General features: G+C 41.8%; 1 protein-coding gene across 15 annotated transcripts in view; it reads left to right on the top strand.

Moving 5' to 3' along the window:
* SLC6A6 (solute carrier family 6 member 6) overlaps positions 1-17,169 on the top strand; it is a 93,746-nt gene extending 76,577 nt beyond the window's left edge. For all 15 annotated transcript variants that reach the window (XM_012572728.5, XM_030283290.4, XM_041718846.2 and 12 more), the window contains 6 exons: positions 2,445-2,557; positions 5,212-5,349; positions 6,385-6,487; positions 7,382-7,482; positions 8,181-8,351; positions 10,010-17,169. In XM_012572728.5, the coding sequence (XP_012428182.1) occupies positions 2,445-2,557; positions 5,212-5,349; positions 6,385-6,487; positions 7,382-7,482; positions 8,181-8,351; positions 10,010-10,150 (767 nt within the window). In that variant the 3' untranslated portion in view covers positions 10,151-17,169. The remainder of the gene's footprint in view (positions 1-2,444; positions 2,558-5,211; positions 5,350-6,384; positions 6,488-7,381; positions 7,483-8,180; positions 8,352-10,009) is intronic.
* The last annotated feature ends 1,489 nt before the right edge of the window (positions 17,170-18,658 follow it).

Below are 18,658 nucleotides of genomic sequence, written 5' to 3'. Positions count from 1 at the left end.
TCGGTGCCATGTGCCTGGGACACACTTGTCAGCTGGGGCTGGCTCCTGCTGAAAGCACTGCTCACTGCCGGCCTTCGCTGGCTTCAGCAGGTTTACTCAACAGTTAACTCAGACTTCTGACTCCTGAATGAAAGCAGATTTTAAACAAAACAACTTTTTTTTTTTTCTTTTCAGAAACTCTTTTAAAGATAGAGAGGAAAGCAATGGGGGTTCAACAAAACCATAGTGAGTCCTGTCTAATCCATGTGGCCTCTGGCTGGAAAAAATACTTTAACCACCCATGCAATTTGTAGCACTGTTACACCAGCACAAGATTTGCCTATTTGCCTTTTTTTTTTTTTTTTAAATTCCATTTGCAAACAAACTCAGATTAAGCTTGTCTGACAATAATGCCTTGAGTTTCCTGGTGCCTGCCTGGTCTCTGCCTCTGCAGCTCTCCAGCCATGCCACAACACCCCATGGCAAATGGCCAGTGTGTGGGCTGGGATCATAGCAGTGCTCCCTGGCTTTTAATAGCAGCCACAAGTACTTCACTTTTGCAAAACACTCTTCAAAACAACAGGGTTTCAAATTAAATACAAATTTTAGATTATTTATATTTCGGTTGAAGGCTTGCCAGGAACATTTTCTTTCACATGGACTTTTTATATTTCAACACTTAGTTTCAAAGGAAAATCAAAATTAACTCAGGGCTTAGGGCACTTGGTATTAGTTGGTATCACAGTGCAAGAACAGTTTGACTGGCCAAAGCATACAAATTGCAGCAAAATTGAGGAGAGCAGTTTTACATCTGTCTCATCAATTGCACAGATCAGCTGCAAATGCCATCTGTTAGCAGCTCTCCCTCAGAGAGGAGCTACTGTATCCACTGAATTAAGGGGGGAAAAAAGCAAAGCTCCCAAAAATTTGAGACATTCACCAATTTTTTGGTATCTTCTGTCGTATAAAATCTTAGTTGTGTTTCATTAAAATAAAATTAGTTGTTTGATTGTTGGCTAATTTGTATTTATTTATGTTCAAATATTTTCAGTGACTGAAAGTTTTCTTTAGTTTGAAAAAAGTCATCTCATTTTACCTGTTTCTCTTGCTTCTTTTTCCATCTCTCTTGTTGGAAAGGAAAAGTGGGAGGTAGGAAGAGCAGTGTTAGAGATTTTTCTGTACACATCAGAGATAAGATTTTTTTTTTGGCCCCACACTGCAGCACCTTTTAAAAAATCATTTTCCCATTGAAAATTACATGAATCCACTTGAAAACTTGCACTTTGAAGGCTCCTCAAAGTAAACAAGCAGATGAGCCAGGCATTCCTGGTTTCACTCTGAACTGTAATCTGCCCTCAGAATTTTTTGTCAGCCTCACCAAATTTCATCATTTCCTCTGAGAGCCTGCCATAAATGCAGAGTTGCCAGTGTTCCTGTCTCCCACTGGTGGAGGGCTCTTCCTCTCTCCACAAAAGCTCTCACAAAGGACAGATCTGGCTCCAGGTGAAGGTGCCTCTGGAGATGAGCACTGTGCCTGTGCTCCATGTGTGGGTACGAGTGAGGTGACACCTGGTCACAGGGCACTCCCCACCTAGGGAGGAGTACTCCACACTTTGGGTTCCAGAGCAGAGAACCTGGGCACTCAGCCCCAGGCAGTCAGCCTCAGCCCCAGTGGTCCTCCTACACTTGCAGCCCAGCCTGAGTTGGGGCTGATGGTGGCCATGCTCAGTGTCACCACGGCATGTCCATGTAGGCTGGCCTGGGTAGGGGCAGGTGGTGTAACAGCATGGGGAAGCAATTTTACACAGAATGATTTTATACCCCAGCAGTTCCTAACAGCAGTTTTCTCAATTTTCAGTTGATAAAATTAAGAGTAGCCTGATCACTCAGTGCAGCAGGGAGGGTTTGCAGAAGAGAAGGAGCAAACTCCTTGGAGTGCAAACCCCAGTCTGGAAAAGCCATGCAGGGTTTGGAGGTTGCATACAGAGGGAGGCAGTGGTTGCACTAGTGGAATGCACCAGGGAATGTTTACAGCAGAGTCCCCTTCCCTGCATGCAAAAGAGTTTCATCATCATCATCTTCATCATGACCATGTGGGCTAGCAGTGGGATTCTGCCATTCCCTTGGGTCACCCCTTGTCCCCCAGCCCCCAAGACTGTTCTGTGTCCGTGCAGGGCAAGTGTAGGACACCTCCATTATTGGCATGTTTGAGACAGATGTTAAAACTGGAGATCTGTTAGCACTGGCCTTGGGGGTTTGCCCGTGGTTTCTGCTGTAGTCATGCGTGCTTCGATTTCAGATAAAAGAGCCAAACTGTTTCATTTCTGGTATTTCCAGCTGCGTTTGGATTTATCTGAACGGAACCAGGCATTCCTGAGTTTGAGGGTGGCTACCTTTACCAAAGAGCTGGTACTTACTACTTTTCCTCCCTTCCCTTCCCCCCTCCCTATTTTCTCTTTCTCTAGGTCCAGGCCTGGCCTTCATTGCCTACCCAAAAGCTGTGTCCATGATGCCACTGCCCACCTTTTGGGCAATCCTTTTTTTTATTATGCTTCTGTTGCTTGGACTGGATAGCCAGGTTAGTACAATTAAGGGATGTGTGACTTACTGTGTCAGGCCTGCTCACTGAGAAAAGCTGGTTTTACAGGCATGAATTAACACAAGAATACCTCTAAATGCTACTTGAGAGGAATTCATCTAAGTTGCTTTTTCATGTAGGGGCTGCACTTGATGAATCTACGACTGTTGATTCATAATATTGTGTTGCTCAGTAAGTCCTTGTCATCAAGAGTTAGTGGGATCTATCCCACTAGGGCAGTGCTCCCTAACCTAAATTTCACTCCTAGTCTGGCCACAAAACACCACCATTTTGGTCACAGTATTTTCTTACTTTGGGAAAAAAGCTTAATCTTTTAAAACATAAGGGACTGCAGTAGTCTGTTCCACAGAGTCCTTTGTGCCATTGTGAACACCTGCAGGGTGTATACACCATCATTAAAAAACTAACAATTAATAACTACTAGGAGTATGGGTTTTGACGGTTGCCAAGTGCCAAAAAAGAAAAGCAAAGTCAGCATGAGGTACAAAAAAGCACATAATGTTTTGTACAGTGTATCCAGGGTGGCTTCAAGAACAGCGAGAGGACAAAGCTGCAGCCTTTTTTGGTGGCCTTGGGCTTGGAGGTGCTGAGCAATGTGGGATCCTGCTGACTTTTCACGTCAGCAGCATGCATTCAGTACCTCCAAACAGGCCAGAAAGCATCTCAGATTCCAGCTGGACTAATTTTATAGCACACACTGCTATTAATTAGTGAGCATGGAAAAAATCAAAAAGTTCAGTCAGGAAGTTAGGTTATTTTTCCCAGTGGTTAGTTGTAGGAATGTTGGATTAAATACTGCCAAGGAACCTGTAAATCATTTCTAAATAGTCTACTTACAAGGAAACATGGGTGACCAGGGATTATGCAGTAACTACACATTTGCAATTGCCAAAGTTTTCTGCATTCAAATGTAAAGTCACTAAGATTAAATATATATATGTATTCATAAGGATGAAATGTTTCTGTAGCCCAAATTCTCTCTCATATGAGGAGAGCTCTGTAAATTGAATTTTTACCTAGTTGTTGTGTACTTAATCTCTGACTTTTTTTTAAATTTCATTTGCTCTAAATTGCTCTTTATGGCTTAATCTTTGAACTCTAGTGAGCAACTCTCAATTGCTCCTAAGTAAATGTGAAAGTACCCAATGCTGTGGTTCAGCAGTCCTATGCTTATGCAAATTGGAAGCTGTCTAGTAATTTGAAAAAGCTCCTCATTGTGCAGAATGATTAAAACTAATTGGAGCGCTTAATTTCTCTCCTCCACCCCTCTGGTTTTTTGGAGTGCAGTCAAGCAAGTTTCTGGAATGCCAGAGCAGTTTCAGATCAAATCAGCTCAAAGAAAAGGGTTGCATTTAAAAAGAAAACCAGTTTTACACAAGTCAAAGTAACAAGACACGAAGCAGTAAAATTTGGTGGAGGACAAAATCTGTTTGCAGAATAGCCTGTATTTCCAAAATAGAACTTCAGGAAATAGGGTAGGGTTGTTATAGGGCATTTCTGGGTGCTGTAAGAGCAATGAGGTGCCAGGTAGGAAAACGCAGCTTTTTCTGAAATAAGTTCTGTCTTAGGTTCCCCATGATAAGTTCTTAGTTAAGATGATGTGTCTACTTAAAGTGAAGATCTTTTCTACAGAGACAGCCTCGATGGAGGCCTCCAGTCCATATCCTCATGTCTTCAGTGAGCTTGGTGCCTTTGTACCTTGCCAGGCTGAAAGTACAGATCAGTCAAGATCCCTTCCATGCTTTTACTTGGGGAAGTTCAGTAGTTGCTTTTCTCCAGGTGCAGAAAGATCTGGTTTTTATTTAACTTTCAACTTTTACTCAAATACAGTTTGGGTTATTTGTTTAACTCAAGTTACACAGTTGTATAGTTTTGCAAAGACAAGTAAGTATAAACATAGTTATCCTGAAGTGAGATAAAGACTTCTAAGTCATTTATTCAGAGCTTCATTTTTGGATTACAACTGCAAATAGTTTGCCAGATCATTGAATGTGGACTGTATGAACAGCTCCATTATTGCTGCAGAAGTACCCAGAGCCTCAGTCAGAGCTACTCCTCTCACAGCTCCACGAAGGACAGGTTCAGTCAAGAAGAGCTGCTGTTTCACATCACAGTCTGCTTTCTCTTGGCTGGATTTTCAGTAACAAGCAGAATTATATAAAATTGTGGAATTAACCTACCAGTATCTGTGATGTTTCCTGGCACATCAGAAAGAGTCTGGGAGGTACTCTCCTATCTTGGACTTTTTTGAGTGTTTTCTCTCTGCCTCTTCTCTAGCATACATCCTGTGTTCATCTGGAGCAGTGACAGCATAGAAGCCACATAAGTGCCTTCCTGTCATCAGGCACATAAGTGCCTCCTTCATCCTTGTGGCTTGCATTTGCAAAGCCCCTTTTTAGCTCATAAGCCTTCTAGGTAATAAAAAGAAATTCTGGAAGCTTGTTCCAACCTGAAATCTACCCCCACGCTCCAGCCTCGGGGTTACAAAGGGATGGTTTCTATTTCTTATCAAGAGCGGCACAGAGCACCAGGCTGGGGTGTTGCTGGGGAGGGTTTGTTTAAGCAGGAGCCTGGGTGAACTGCATGACAGGTAATCTTCAAGTCATTTCTCCACTGTTGTTTTCCCCCTTTAGTTTGTTGAAGTTGAAGGACAGATCACGTCATTAGTTGATCTGCACCCATCCTTCCTAAGGAAGGGTTACCGACGGGAAATCTTCATCGCTATAGTGTGTTTCCTTAGCTATCTTCTGGGACTAACTATGGTGACTGAGGTAAGTGGCACCAGTGCTGCAAATTGCCTTCTTTTTTAGCCATTTTTCAGGCCAATTTTAGCTATGATTGAGACTGCAAAGAATTAGCGACTCAGAGAAGTGCTTTTAGATGGGCAGAGCATCTTTCATCCCTACATCTGAAAGCATTTTGAATGGGAGTTATATGTCCCTTCCCTTTTCAGTCACAGGAACAGAAACATGACACCTCATTGGATTCAATCTGTTCTCAGGTACCAGTCAACATGAGTATTAAAATCTAGTTCTAAATGATGAAACATAGAGGAGACCTTCAGCCGAGCACTTTAAGAACCCATCCAGTGGCATGCAGGGAAAGAGATTTTTATCTTAGTTACACAGATTTGAATTAATTAAACATCACTGGGTTTATTCTAGTATAAACAAGACAGGAATATGTTCCAGTTCCTGCACTGTTGTGATATTTATCTTCAAAATAAAATCCAAGACATTTTAAAAACATCTGAAAGAGCATGACTGTGGGAGGTAAAATAGCACCTGTTTCAAAGATGCCCAAACCCCACAGTTTTTCAAGTGAAAGTGCAGGTAGTAAGAGTAGAGTTTAACTGCAGAGTATAAATAGAGTTATAAAACAAAAAATGAACGATTTTCATGAAAGTGGGCCTTTCACTCAGTAAGTAAATGAAGACCTTCCTGATGAGCTGACTTTCATATCTAGTCTTTTTAAGGTGTTAATGTTAGGAGGCAACCATTTATTTCTTTAAATGCCCATCCTAAAATACTTGTAAGAAGGAAAGATTTAAGTGTCTCACTAGATTATATTAAGTGGCTTAATTTTGTTTAATCACTGTCTTGTTTGGAGTTATTCCTGTAGTAAACATGCGTATTCCCTGGGGAAGGTAATGCCAAATATTTACTTTACCTATTTGCTAGATGTTGCTTCTTGTTGGACAGGAGTTGTTGGGATATGTTGGTAGATGTTACTGGGAGCTGGGCCTGAACTCTTGGTTTTTTTTTTTTTCCTGTGGGATCTTAACCAGTTGTGTCTCTCTTTTACAGGGTGGCATGTATGTTTTTCAACTCTTTGACTACTATGCAGCTAGTGGTGTATGCCTTTTGTGGGTTGCATTCTTTGAATGTATTGCTGTAGCCTGGGTTTATGGTAAGTGAGAATCCTTTCATCTCATAACTTTTGATGAATCAGTGGCAATTTTTTTAGCCAAATATATAATCATCAGCTACCCCAGAGCCTTCTTCTCAGCATCAGACTCATGCCATTAATATAAATTTGCCCTGATCTCTTGGAGACAAATTTGCATCTGGGATGAATTCAAACTCCAGTGTTTTTTCCACAAAAAATGAGTATTCTTCCATTGCTAATTAATAAGGGCACAATTAAGCATTTTCATGTGTTAAGTTTAGAGGTGAGAGTTGAAAGTGTGGCCAGCTGTGAAAATTTCTGTTTGTCTCAGAGAATTTCCTTTCAGAGCTGCAATGTCTGCAGGGACAAGCCAACCAAACACAAAGTACAAAAAGAAAGCTGAAAGTATATTCTGCCCCATTACTTTTGGCAATGCCAAGCACCACAGTCTGACAGTGGCCTCTCTAGCTGCCTGAGCTGTAGCTGGGGAGTAATCAGATGTGTGCTGATTAGGACTGGTTATTTATCTGTTTCTCCATGAATTCTATCCCCTCAGAAAAGCAAAACAAAGTCAGATTTCTGTAGAAGCAGGTGCACTGTTTGCTGTCAAGTCTTTCCCATGATGATCCCTCTGGGAAGTTCAGAGAGAGTCTGGAGAGAGGAGAGGGGGTGTGACAGGGGCAGGAGCGATTAGCATTACACTCCTGCAGCCAAATAATGAGGGGAGGGCAAGATTAGAGATGTCCCAACCTTTGAGCTTTTCAAGAAAATCATCTTGGACTTCACAGCTGTGGGAAGCAATTGAAGACTACATCTGACACGCTCATTTTCCTTTTAAATACCCCTTTGGGAGCCTAGGAAAATAGCTTTAATCCTACAGTATTTACAGGGCTTTTATTTGCTTGATTCTTGCAGGCGCTGATAATATTTATGATGCCATTGAGGATATGATTGGATACAGACCTGGTCCCTGGATGAAGTGGAGCTGGATTGTGATCACACCAGTTCTCTGCGTGGTGAGTCCTGACCTGTGCTCTTTCAAGTCTTATGCTTGGCAGTGCTAAGCCACTTCTTACTGCTCCTCTTCAAGGGAAGGCTGTTGCAATCAGAGGCCAATTTGCAAAGAGAAGCTGAAGGCTTGAACATACCTCTCAAAGACATGATGTTCTCAGATGTCATCTGTTAACATGACAGCTTTCTAGGCTCTACTGTGCCTGCACAAATTGCAGGTGGCTACATTTAAGTGTATTTTTCTTAGGATTGGCAAAATTCTGCATTCATTAAGAGAAAACTCACTCTCCAAAGAGCAGTCCCTACTTTAAGACTTAGGATTGCTAGGCTGTTGTAAAAAAAGACTTCAGCAGTCTGAGGCAGACCTTGGATTGAAGTATTTCATTGGGTGGAAAGAACATCCTGGTAATCTTGCAGTGTACAGCAAATAGTTGAGCCCCGAAGAAGAATTGGCAGTGTACTGCAGCTGTTCAGCACCATCTCATAGCACTCTGTCATCACACAGCAGATGCTATAAGCAGATGCAGATGCTCTTCCAATGATTGAAATGGAAGAACAATTCCCCCATTTATTTAAAATACATATGGTATCCATCAGCCCTTCCTTTCACTGCCTGTCTTCCTCAGGGCCAGTGGTTGCACCACAGCCCTACTGCTTTAAGCATTTCTTTGAGCCTCATTTTATTTTCCTTTCTCATCCACAGGGGTGCTTTATCTTTTCTTTGGCCAAGTATAAACCACTGACCTACAACAAGGTCTACACATACCCAGACTGGGCAATTGGCCTGGGCTGGGTTCTTGCCCTTTCCTCCATGATCTGCATCCCTATGGTGATGGTCATCCGCATCATTCGGTCAGATGGGTCACTCATTGAGGTAAGAACAACCAATGGTCTGTCTAGAGGAGAAAGGGAGCTTTAACTTGTTGTGTTTTGCACAAAGTAATGCTTGGAAAACTGCCACCTTTCACAGGTAAGGCAAATAAGACTTCTAAAGATCACCTGTCCTCTGGGCAAACATTAGAAAGAGAACACAAAGCCTTCTGTCCTCAGATGAACACCAAGTGATTTTACTCATGTCCCACTTGTGCAGCTTCCAGCTTGGCAAATCATTACCTCCACGTGCAGACAAACATTCAAGGACTGGGGTGTTTCTGAGTCTCAGGTTTCTCTTCTCCAGCCCCCAGGGTCACAGAAGCACCATCCTGAAAATTGCTGGGGAAGCAAGATAAAGAGAGAGAGACCTGGGTCAAACCCAGTTGTGTGAAAACTCATTGAATTTCAAGGAAATTCAGATACACCTGTGGATTATGTGGCTCTTAGGCATGCCCTTCACTGTGAGGGACTAAGTAAAAGTCAAACCCTCTTGACAGAAGGCTTCACTTTTTAGCTTTTTAAATTTGTGTTTATTTTATTTCAAACTGATACTGGATCCAGATTGCCCTGGTATTTGGAAAACTTTGTGTCTGGTTAAGACTTGACAGTGCAGATTCCCTCAGGTTTGGATTTGCAGGAAATCTCTTGCACTTTGCAGTTCAGTCTGGGCTCCTGTAATTTTTTTTTCTCGCAGTGGAAAGTTTTTAGAGGCTGTGCAAGCATGAAACTTAGCAATTCTCTTCAAAGTTTTCAGATTAGTTTTGTTTTTGCCTAACAAGTTGATCTTAAATGCAGCTCAGGGTATTCTTGGAAAAGAAACTGGGACACTTTGGGTTAGGAAAAAAGAGAATAGGATTTAAAAAAATACCAAACCCAAACATTTCTCAGAGCACAGGCACTTGCATTTGTTTTCGTCCAAGTGTTAATGGCCTTTTTCAGCTGTGGCCAGGGCATAAGTGTTAATTTTCCTGCCTACATTGTCACCATTGTCACCATGAGAGACAAGTCTAAAAGTAGCCAAAACACTGCTCAAAGACCATGTTAGGAAAGGAAGGAGAGTAAACACTGGTCAGATGCCATTCAATTCTTCCTTTGTGAGCTGAGATGTAGGACAGAAGTTGCCACTTGGCAGTGCAGGCTGGGCTGAGAGGCAGAGCTGTTTCTAAATGAGGAAGGAGGACGCACATCATTTGCAGCACTGAAAGCCCAATGTGCAGGACGCTGGATAATGCCTGGACTTCTCTCCTGTCTGACTTCCCTGCCTCAAATCAGGCTCTGCAGCTGAGCAGGAGTTGAAGGCTGCACAGATCCCCACATCCTTACAGAGCCACAGGCACACATCTCCCACAGCCACCATCCCTGTCCTTGGAATGCTGTGTCCCACATGTGGAGGCACAGAGCACAGATGGGCCTTCTGCTCATCTCACCTCTGCTCTCCACAGAGATTTCTGCTCATCTCACCTCTGCTCTCCACAGAGGTTTTCTGCTCATCTCACCTCTGCTTTCCTCAGAGGTTTTCTGCTCATCTCACCTCTGCTCTCCACAGAGATTTCTGCTCATCTCACCTCTGCTTTCCTCAGAGGTTTTCTGCTCATCTCACCTCTGCTTTCCTCAGAGATTTTCTGCTCATCTCACCTCTGCTCTCCTTCTCTCTTGCAGAGGATAAAGGCAGTGGCTGCCCCCAAGGAGGTGAATCGGTGGTCCAAAGAAACGGAGAGTGGCACCCCCTTCTGCCCCAATGGAACTTCGAATGGCGGATTGATCAAGCCAACTCATATCATTGTGGAAACCATGATGTGAGCTCTCTCTGTGAGAGGATAAACCTGCTTTAACTGCCGTTTACTAACCATAGATTCTCATAGGACCAGGTTTACAGAGCTTTATATTTGCACTAGGATTTATTTTTATTTCTCACAGAGAAAGTTATTTTTTGTGTGTGTGTTTTTTTTTTTTTAATATTTTGTAAGGTAATCACAGCAGACGTCTCTCTGTAGAGGGAGAGCTTTCATATCAGACTAGACATATTACAAGAATTTACTATTATTGGGTTTTTTTAAATATATATATCTTTATCTCTAAATATTATACACTTTACCACTTGAATTGATTGTCTTACCAGCAATACATTCAAGTCTCAGAAAGCAATTTTAGGTGCTGGTATGGTTGGGAGCAGGGTAACCTACAGAACACACAAAAGGAGCTCTGTTGAGAGATACATTTTTTTTAAAAATGCTGTTTCAAGAGAATTTTCAAAGGTGTAGTATTTCCACCCTCTGGTTCAACTGTGGTAAACGACAGGTGTCAGGGTCACTTTAGGGAGTGGGTAGAGCTTTGTTTAGTGCAGTCCCTGGATAAGGATATAGGCAAATAGCTGGAGTGGAGAGTTTGCAAGGGATGCAGAGAAGCTGGGTGTGAACAGTCTTGTGGCTGTACCTCCCAGGGACAGCACTGGGACCCTGTCACACTGACTGAGGAGAATGTGAGGAAGGCATATGCAGGATTTGGCATGGTTCAGTCTTTTTTTGTTGTTTTTTTAAAATTTTTGAGTTGGTTTTTTTTTTTTTTAACTTAAATGCCTGCTGTCTGTGTGTGTGTGAGCACGGAGGTTGAGTACCTGCTCCTGAGTTTTCCAGCAAACCGTATTTTGGTGTGGTGGCACTGGTGTAAACTTGAATTCTGCAAACTGGGAGGGCAGCCTGTCCCCAGGGCAGCAGGGATGAGCACAGAGCAGCCGAGAGGGGAAAAGCAGCACCTGCTTTCTGGATGCTTCAGGTGTTTGCTTCCTCATCTGGACTTTGGTTTAGGCAGGAAAACAAAGGAATCACTTCTGGACTCTGACTGCCCAGAGGTGAACACAAACCAGTTCATCCCTGACAGGAGGAACAAAGCCTGGTGTAACAAAACACACACCTGGTGTAACAAAACGCACACCTGGTGTAACTGGTATTGATAACAGACATGTTGCTAATAATAATAGTAATGATGATAATAATATCACACAGCAAACAGGTGCTTTTCATCCATGTATCTCAAAAATGCTTTTCCAAGTTCAGTAACCAGGATTTGCTTTATTTATTTATTTTTTGGGGGAGATCATTGCTGTTGGAGGAACAGACAAAAGGACTAAGTGAGTCCCTTGTCCTATGTTACTAAATAGCAGTAATGGACCTAGAGGCCCCAGTCTCCTTGTTCATTATTAGATTAACCCATTATTTTATTTTATTTTACTTTATTTTATTCTATTTTATTTTATTTTTAGGGGGACTGGAGGGTGGCAAACATATTTATGATTCTTATCTGCTGAAGAGACAGGGCGCTTTGGAATTTAAATTAAAGCAAAGGGAACATGCAATACTGAAATATTTTGTGTTGGTCAGAAGAAATTGGGTACCATTCCAGGTGAGACTGGGAAGTGAAGAGAAATCCCTACAAGAAATATAGAAATGGGGGTTCCACTTCATGTAGTGCAGGTGAATGTTTCTGTGGGGAATTGGATCCCTGAAAACTTTCCAAAACATAGACAAAAGCCTTTTTCTCATTTTCCTCTTTTTTTTTTTCTTTTTTTTTTTTTTTTTTTTAATTGAGCAGGTTGTGCTGGGAACGGGTTCTCTGGCAAAACTCAGCCTTGTCATCTGGGCATTGTATTAGAGGGAGAGAGGTTTTTTTCTTATGCTACCGCAGGTAGTCTATCCAAAGGTATTTAGAAGAAATGTTTGATAAAAGCAGAGTTTTTATCTGCTTATTCTGTTGTAAGCTTAGTCTGTCAAGGCAGAGGTTGTCACTTATTTAAACAGGAACATAAACAGTTCTTAACATTCCTATATAGTAGCTTTATTTCCTTTTTTCTTGCCCATGTGCTAACTGGCCACAGCAGCACAAACATTTCTTAACTTATTGGTTTTCCTGTAATGGGGAGTTTTAAAACTAAGAGATGGACCAAACTAATTCTTAATTATTAGAGAAAAACATCGCTGCATCCATAACTTCCAAATCCTTCTAGTTTGAATTCATTGATACTTTTACAACAGAGAGCAGAGTTGCAGCCAAAAAACCTGCCATGGTAGAATTGTGTTTTCTTTTTTCTGGTTGCTGTATTATGAGAGTTCTGAAGGAAACTTTTGCGCAGCTGGAGATGGCAAATATCAAAATGACACCTGCTGGGCCAGTAGTAAAAACCACCCAAGGTTACAGGAGGAATTCTGAGAGCCAGTCGGTGTCATCAAATGTGCCCAAAAATATGCATACGGCAAATTTATTTTTTTTAACAATCAAAGGCAAGGAAATGTAACCAAAACCACTCTCTTAGCGGGCTGCAGCTTGGACTCTCATTTTTGAGTTACAGTCAGTGTCTGCAGTAAACAGACACGGGTGAAGAGGAAGCAAAAGTTTAGGGGGGTCTAAATTAATGGTTTTTGTGAGTGCAGATGAAACACTGATGCTTGATTTATTTCTTTTATATATATATACACATTGTCATACAACTGTGTTTGAGATTATATAGTTTGCACATTACTTTTGTGCTATAGAGCTGAGACAAGTTTAGTTAGGGAAAAAAAATGGTTTTTTTTTTACATCAAAGATGTCACCAGCAAGTCAGCTGGGTGTTTAGGCATCTCCCATGTTGTGGAGAGTGTCTTAGTGGGAAGAACCAGAGGGATAAATACTACACCTTTGAAAATAAAACTACCAGAGAATAGAACCCAGCCCCATTTCAGTACAAACTGTGCCATTCAAATCAGTCGCTTCCATGTTCCAAGTGAAAAGGTCTCGCACATATGCAACAACCTCATTGAAGATTCTCTGTGTCAGCTTCCCTGGCCCTGCTGTGCTCTTCAGCACAACTGCAAGCAAGGGCTGGGGCTCACCAAGAGCCAAGAAATCATTGCTTCTGGAAAACAGTTCCCCTCTCCTCTCCTCCCTCCCCCGACCAAAAAAAAAACCAAAAAAAAAATGTACTTAATTCTTCTTGTTTTATCTGGGGTTTGAGCTCCAGTGAGCACATTTGCATTTTTACAGTTTGGGGTTTTTACCTAACAATTTTATCAGATTTCTAAACTTTTCTTGGTGATTAATTTGCATTTCAATATGATCCTCTGCCAAATTTATTAAAACATAATTTTTAAAAAAAGTTTGTGTTTTCTACCTATTTTGACTGCAAAGACAACTGATTTATTTCCAATATTTACTTGTTCAAGTAATACTCTTATGATGTATTTTACCTGTTTTGTGTAAGTGAGGAACTCTGTGTTAAAGCATCATGACTAGTTATAGATGAACGGGTTTGGAGCTGGGAAAACAGAGCAGTTTTGGCATGAGATCCCTGGAACCAGATCCCTGAGTTTTAAGCCAGCATAAACCAAGACAACACGCACACCTTTTCATGTTTCATGTACCCTTGTATCCATGGGGTCTTCTGGGCTTGAAAACAGCAGAGTTTCAGCAGTATTTATTTCCAGCTGAACTGAAATTAAGAGATAGTAGAAATGTAAAGGGGAACATATCCCCATGAATTTTTTCTAATCTGTTTCTTATTTTTCTCAATTTTCCAAACCTTTTCAGTTCACCTATCACTAGTGATGATCTCTCTGAATCAGTATCTATTCTAAGGGACTTTACCAGTAGTCTGTATCTCAGTGTTTAAACAGTATGATTTCATAAATAGAACTGATTTTTTATTGTTGTTGTTGTTATTATTCTATTTTTCCTTCTCATCTATAGTTTTCCTTTTCATCTGGTCCAAACAGATCCACACACTTAGAAAAGTCCTCTTTCAAGTTTGAGATAGTAGGTCCACAATGGATTTGTTCTTGTGTAGTAAATGAAAATACAAAAGCCTGGCAGCTGTATTTGCCATCTAGAGCAGTGCTGGTGGCCACCCCACAGCAGCAGCACAGCTCCTGGAATTAGGGGTGGAGGGGAGTTAGGTATGATCTGCTGAAACAGCTCAGCAAAATTGATTTTCACTGCTGTTCTTGAGGAGAGGAGGAAATGAGAAAAAAGAAGGGGGGAAAAAAATAGTGCAGCCTTACAGTTGCTGTAACACCAAGAAAACCTCAACAACATCAGCAGAGCTTTTGTTGTCGCCACCAGGACAGCACCTCCTGCAGCTGTTCCCAACCCTGTGTTCATCCTCCTTTCCCACCTGCAGATGCTCCTGGTTCCTCTACTTTTGCTCAGCATTCAAGTAGATCTGAAGGCACATGGACATCTCCATTCAATAGATCTTTTCCAAGTCTCCTCCTGGTCTGTTTTTTATTTGCTAAGGAGACTTTCTGTTTTGTTGAGGTTGTGCTTTCACATTTGAGTTCAAAGCTCCCACTTGTTGCATCACTGGCAAACTTCCAGCTGTGGGAGAAGGATTTGAACACTTTTGAATAACTGATTATTAGCTTCCATGTCTTGTGGTCCCTGCAGGATCACTCATGGAGGCATAATGTATATAAAATGTTAAATAAGCTGTGCATTGAATGCAGTGGACAAGTTAGTTAAGCAGCTCAAGTACGCTTGGAAGAAAGATGACCCTGACATCATTTCCAAGGAGATTCAATGGAAGTTGCTCACTTTCAGTAAAAAGAATAAAAATAAATCTGTGTTTAAGTAGACTAGTAGATGAAATCTTCCACCCTCATATGCACGCACACAGTGGGGACATTGCTTCTATTCCTAGGCTGCAAATCATGTGTGTAAAGCTTGCCAAGCTGTTCAGGATGAGGATTGAGGAGGTTTAGGCACCACTTGCCTGCAAAGAGCCAACCTGCCAGGGTGTCCAAACAGTCTTTCCTAAATGGGGGTGGCGGAAGAGGGAAAGTAATAACAAAGCCCTGGACCATGGCCCCCTCCAAAGAAGCCTTAAGGTTGGATTTGTAAGCTCTCCTGGCTCCTTGTAGGCACCACATGGCTCCTGGCATGGGAGGTTGGGTGTGGTGTGGGTTCAGGCAGCTGCCCTGGACTTGTTTTCTCCAAAATCAGCATCCAAAGCCTTGTGGTTAGGATTGACGTGTAGTTGTGTATTTGTATATTTGCATGAGCAAAGGTCAGGAACTGTCAGACCCTGGTAGCTTGTTTTATTTCTTATAATCAAAGATAAGCTTAAGAAACAAAGTATTTAGTTGATTTGGTGACACTTGACATTTAAGAAACCCTTGAATTTGTGCAAAAGAGGTGCCCTGAGCTTCATATTTTGGTCACAAAAATTTTCTTGTGGTGTTAGCAGTCAATTTGAGTCTATGGGAAAGATTGCTCAAGAGAGACTTGAATATAACCAGCACCAGCACCCACTGGAAAACTGCCTGAATATAACCAGCCCCACACCCTCCACCAGACTGTGGCTCTTTTCTGCCAGCCCAAAAGAAACGTGTACATGGACAATGCTTCTCCAGGAAAAAAAAAAAAATCTCAATTTGTTTGTTTCTATGAAAAATAAACAGAAAAAGTCACATTCTTTGTGTGGGTTTTTTTTTCCAGTTGTCATTGGGAATTGGTGATTTCAATTTACCCATGTCCTAAAACAAGAGCAGAAATAGCTTGAGACACCATTTCACCAGAAAACAGGGACAAGCTCAAAACTTTGCAGGTTGAAAACTTTAGGAAAACAAATCACCCACCCATCCCCATCAAAGATGGAAAACTTTGGTGACAGGGTTTGTGCTTGGAAAAGAGCCTGACCCTGCTCGTAATGTTGGGCAATTGAATGGCAGACACAGCCTTTTTGTATTGCTGATGTGTCCTCATTTGAAATAATCAGTAGAAGTGTCAGAATTTAATTACCACAAGTTTAGGAGTAAAGTAAATTGAAGATAATTTTAAAGAGGCAAGTCTGGGAGTCTTGTTCCCTGTGGCTCTGCAGGGCACAGTGGGATGGTGCTGCTCACTTTCTCATTTGCAGCACAGAGAAAACGTGGCCTGACTTGAGGAATCAGAAGAAATAATGGGAAAAATATAGCTGTTAAAAAAAAAATTAATAAAACTATGATGCTAAGGAGCTGTGCATGTGCTGTGTGTGTGTGTGCATTTGTGGGAGAAGGCTTCAGCCCTGTAGCACAGTGAGCACGATACACACTGTTCCTAAATGTACTTGCTTCTGCAGCTGAGATGTTAGAAAGAGTTGAATTTTTTTTCAATATATAAAGGAAAAAAAAAAAAAAAACCTAACAGTGGCAAAATTATGTTGAGAGGCTGATAAAACAAACAAAACCTGAGGGGGCAAGTTGAGTTAGTTCATGACCTGCTCCTGTCCTGGAAGCCAGCACTGGTCTCTCAGCATCGCAGCATCCCAGTACTGTTCTGAAGTGCTCGTTGTTCAATAGGATGTTATTTTTCTCCAGTGTAATGTTGTGATTGTTACCTGATAATGTTGCCAGGGACTTCACATAGTAAGAGGTGACCCATCTTGTTTGATGTGTTTGGCTAAAAAACAGTGGTGTTTTTTTAAATTATTTAAATTCCTAGCAACTGTGACTACAGTAATGTGATAATGAGTAGCACATGCAGCGAGGAGGCGAGGGCGATGATAGCCTCCTTAAAAATGTCATCTTAACTTTTTTTAAAGAAAAAAAACCTTAAAAATATTTTTAAAACATTTTAAAACATTTTTTGTGTGTTCCAAAACGGAATATTTGTATTTGAAAAAGACCTTGGAGTGTAATTTAATCCTAAAACCCCCTAGCCTTTGTGTATATGGTAAATGTTTGTAATTTGCAGTTTCTGTTTTGCTTTTTAGATAAATAAAATGTATATGGATATTTTTAAGTCATCTTTGCTTTTTTAGATGAGTTTGTAATCACCTTATAAATGAAAATAAAACTTTCCTTTATAAACCAGCTATGCTCTTGGATGGGGTTTTTTTCGGTCTTTGAGTAGCTCAGTTTTTCCTTTAAAGCTATTACTTATTTTGGGGTTGGTGTGGGGGTTTTTAGCCCTTATAAAATACTATATATATATATATATATATATATATATATATAAAAATATAATCACTATCTAACTTCACATCTGCCATGGTGTCACCCTGGTTGGCAGCACAGCCCCACACACAGCCACACACTCACCCCCTCATTCTGTGGGATGGGGAGAGACTTAGAAGGGTAAAAATGCAAAAATTCATGGGATACAAGTTAATAAGTAGCAAAAGAAAAAGGGGGTGAGGGGAAAAAAAATGACAAAAAATACATCAAAGAGATAAAAAACAAAATTAAAAAACCCCAGTGTTGCAAAACAAAACCATTTCTCACCAGCCAGTGCCCAGCCCATGCATGGCACCACTACTGTGAGAGTTCAAATATGTCAGAAAAGCCCAGTAGGAAGAAAAAGAAAGGTAAAAAAACCCACTCCAACATTTATTTTTCTGGTGAATGGGACTGTTTTTTTCAACCTCACTGACCTCTTTGGCCTCTTCAGTCAAACAGATGGAGGCTAAACCAGAGTGTCCATTCTTGGAGTCCTGATTTGAAATACGGAAAGAAAAAACAGCACGTAGGTGGCTACTCCTTATGAAAATAAAACCTTTGAGTATCACTGCTGAGCCTCCAGCACCCCAGGCCCTGGATCAGTCCCACAGCTGTCTTTAGTTGGGTTTTTTTGGATTGGTTGGTTATTTTGCTGGATGTGACTGAGGACTTTGTCAGGGTTTCTCTTCTCAGAGGAGCCTGCATTGCCTGGGTTAAGCAGCCTCCTAAGAGCACAGACAGCAATTGCAGTGTTTCTCGGGTCAAAATAAATAAGCAGGTAATTTAAAAAGCCACTAAGTGCCACAAGCTGCTGCTGAAGGGTTTTGACTACCTGCCCTGGTGGACATCACCTGCCCAGGGCTGCAGCTGCTCCCATCAGCCAAGGCCCATAGGATGAGAAGTGACATCAGCAGGGGGATGTGCTGCCCACTGAGGCACATCCCAGGGAGCAGCTCCATTCAAAGCTTTTCCCTGGGACACACACAGGACCCCTGGACACACAGCGAGCCCCGAGGCTGATGTTTCATGGGCGCTCCTTCAGCCTCCTGCAGCCCCGGTGCCTCAGCTGGCTCCATGGTTTTGGCAAGGCCTCAGTATTCACCCCAGGAGGGCAGCCAGAGATGGCAGAAAAGTGTTGTTTATGTGGCAATGATTCCCCAGACTAAGTAGGAGGATTCCTACACCCTGATCAGTCTCTGAAAATTCCTGCATTACCCATTGGCCATGAAGGGCTGTAAAACCCAGCTCACCCTCTCTCTGCTGGTGAGCAGAGATTCCCTATGGCCTTATCCAGGGAACATTCCAGCCTGTGCTGCCCACCCTGGGAGCAGAGGGAAGAAATCCTCCATGCATGGACGCAAGA

This window comes from Taeniopygia guttata, chromosome 12 (assembly GCF_048771995.1).
Source record: "Taeniopygia guttata chromosome 12, bTaeGut7.mat, whole genome shotgun sequence".
Classification (NCBI taxonomy): Eukaryota; Metazoa; Chordata; class Aves; order Passeriformes; family Estrildidae; genus Taeniopygia; species Taeniopygia guttata.
This window is presented reverse-complemented; position numbering and strand designations above follow the sequence as displayed.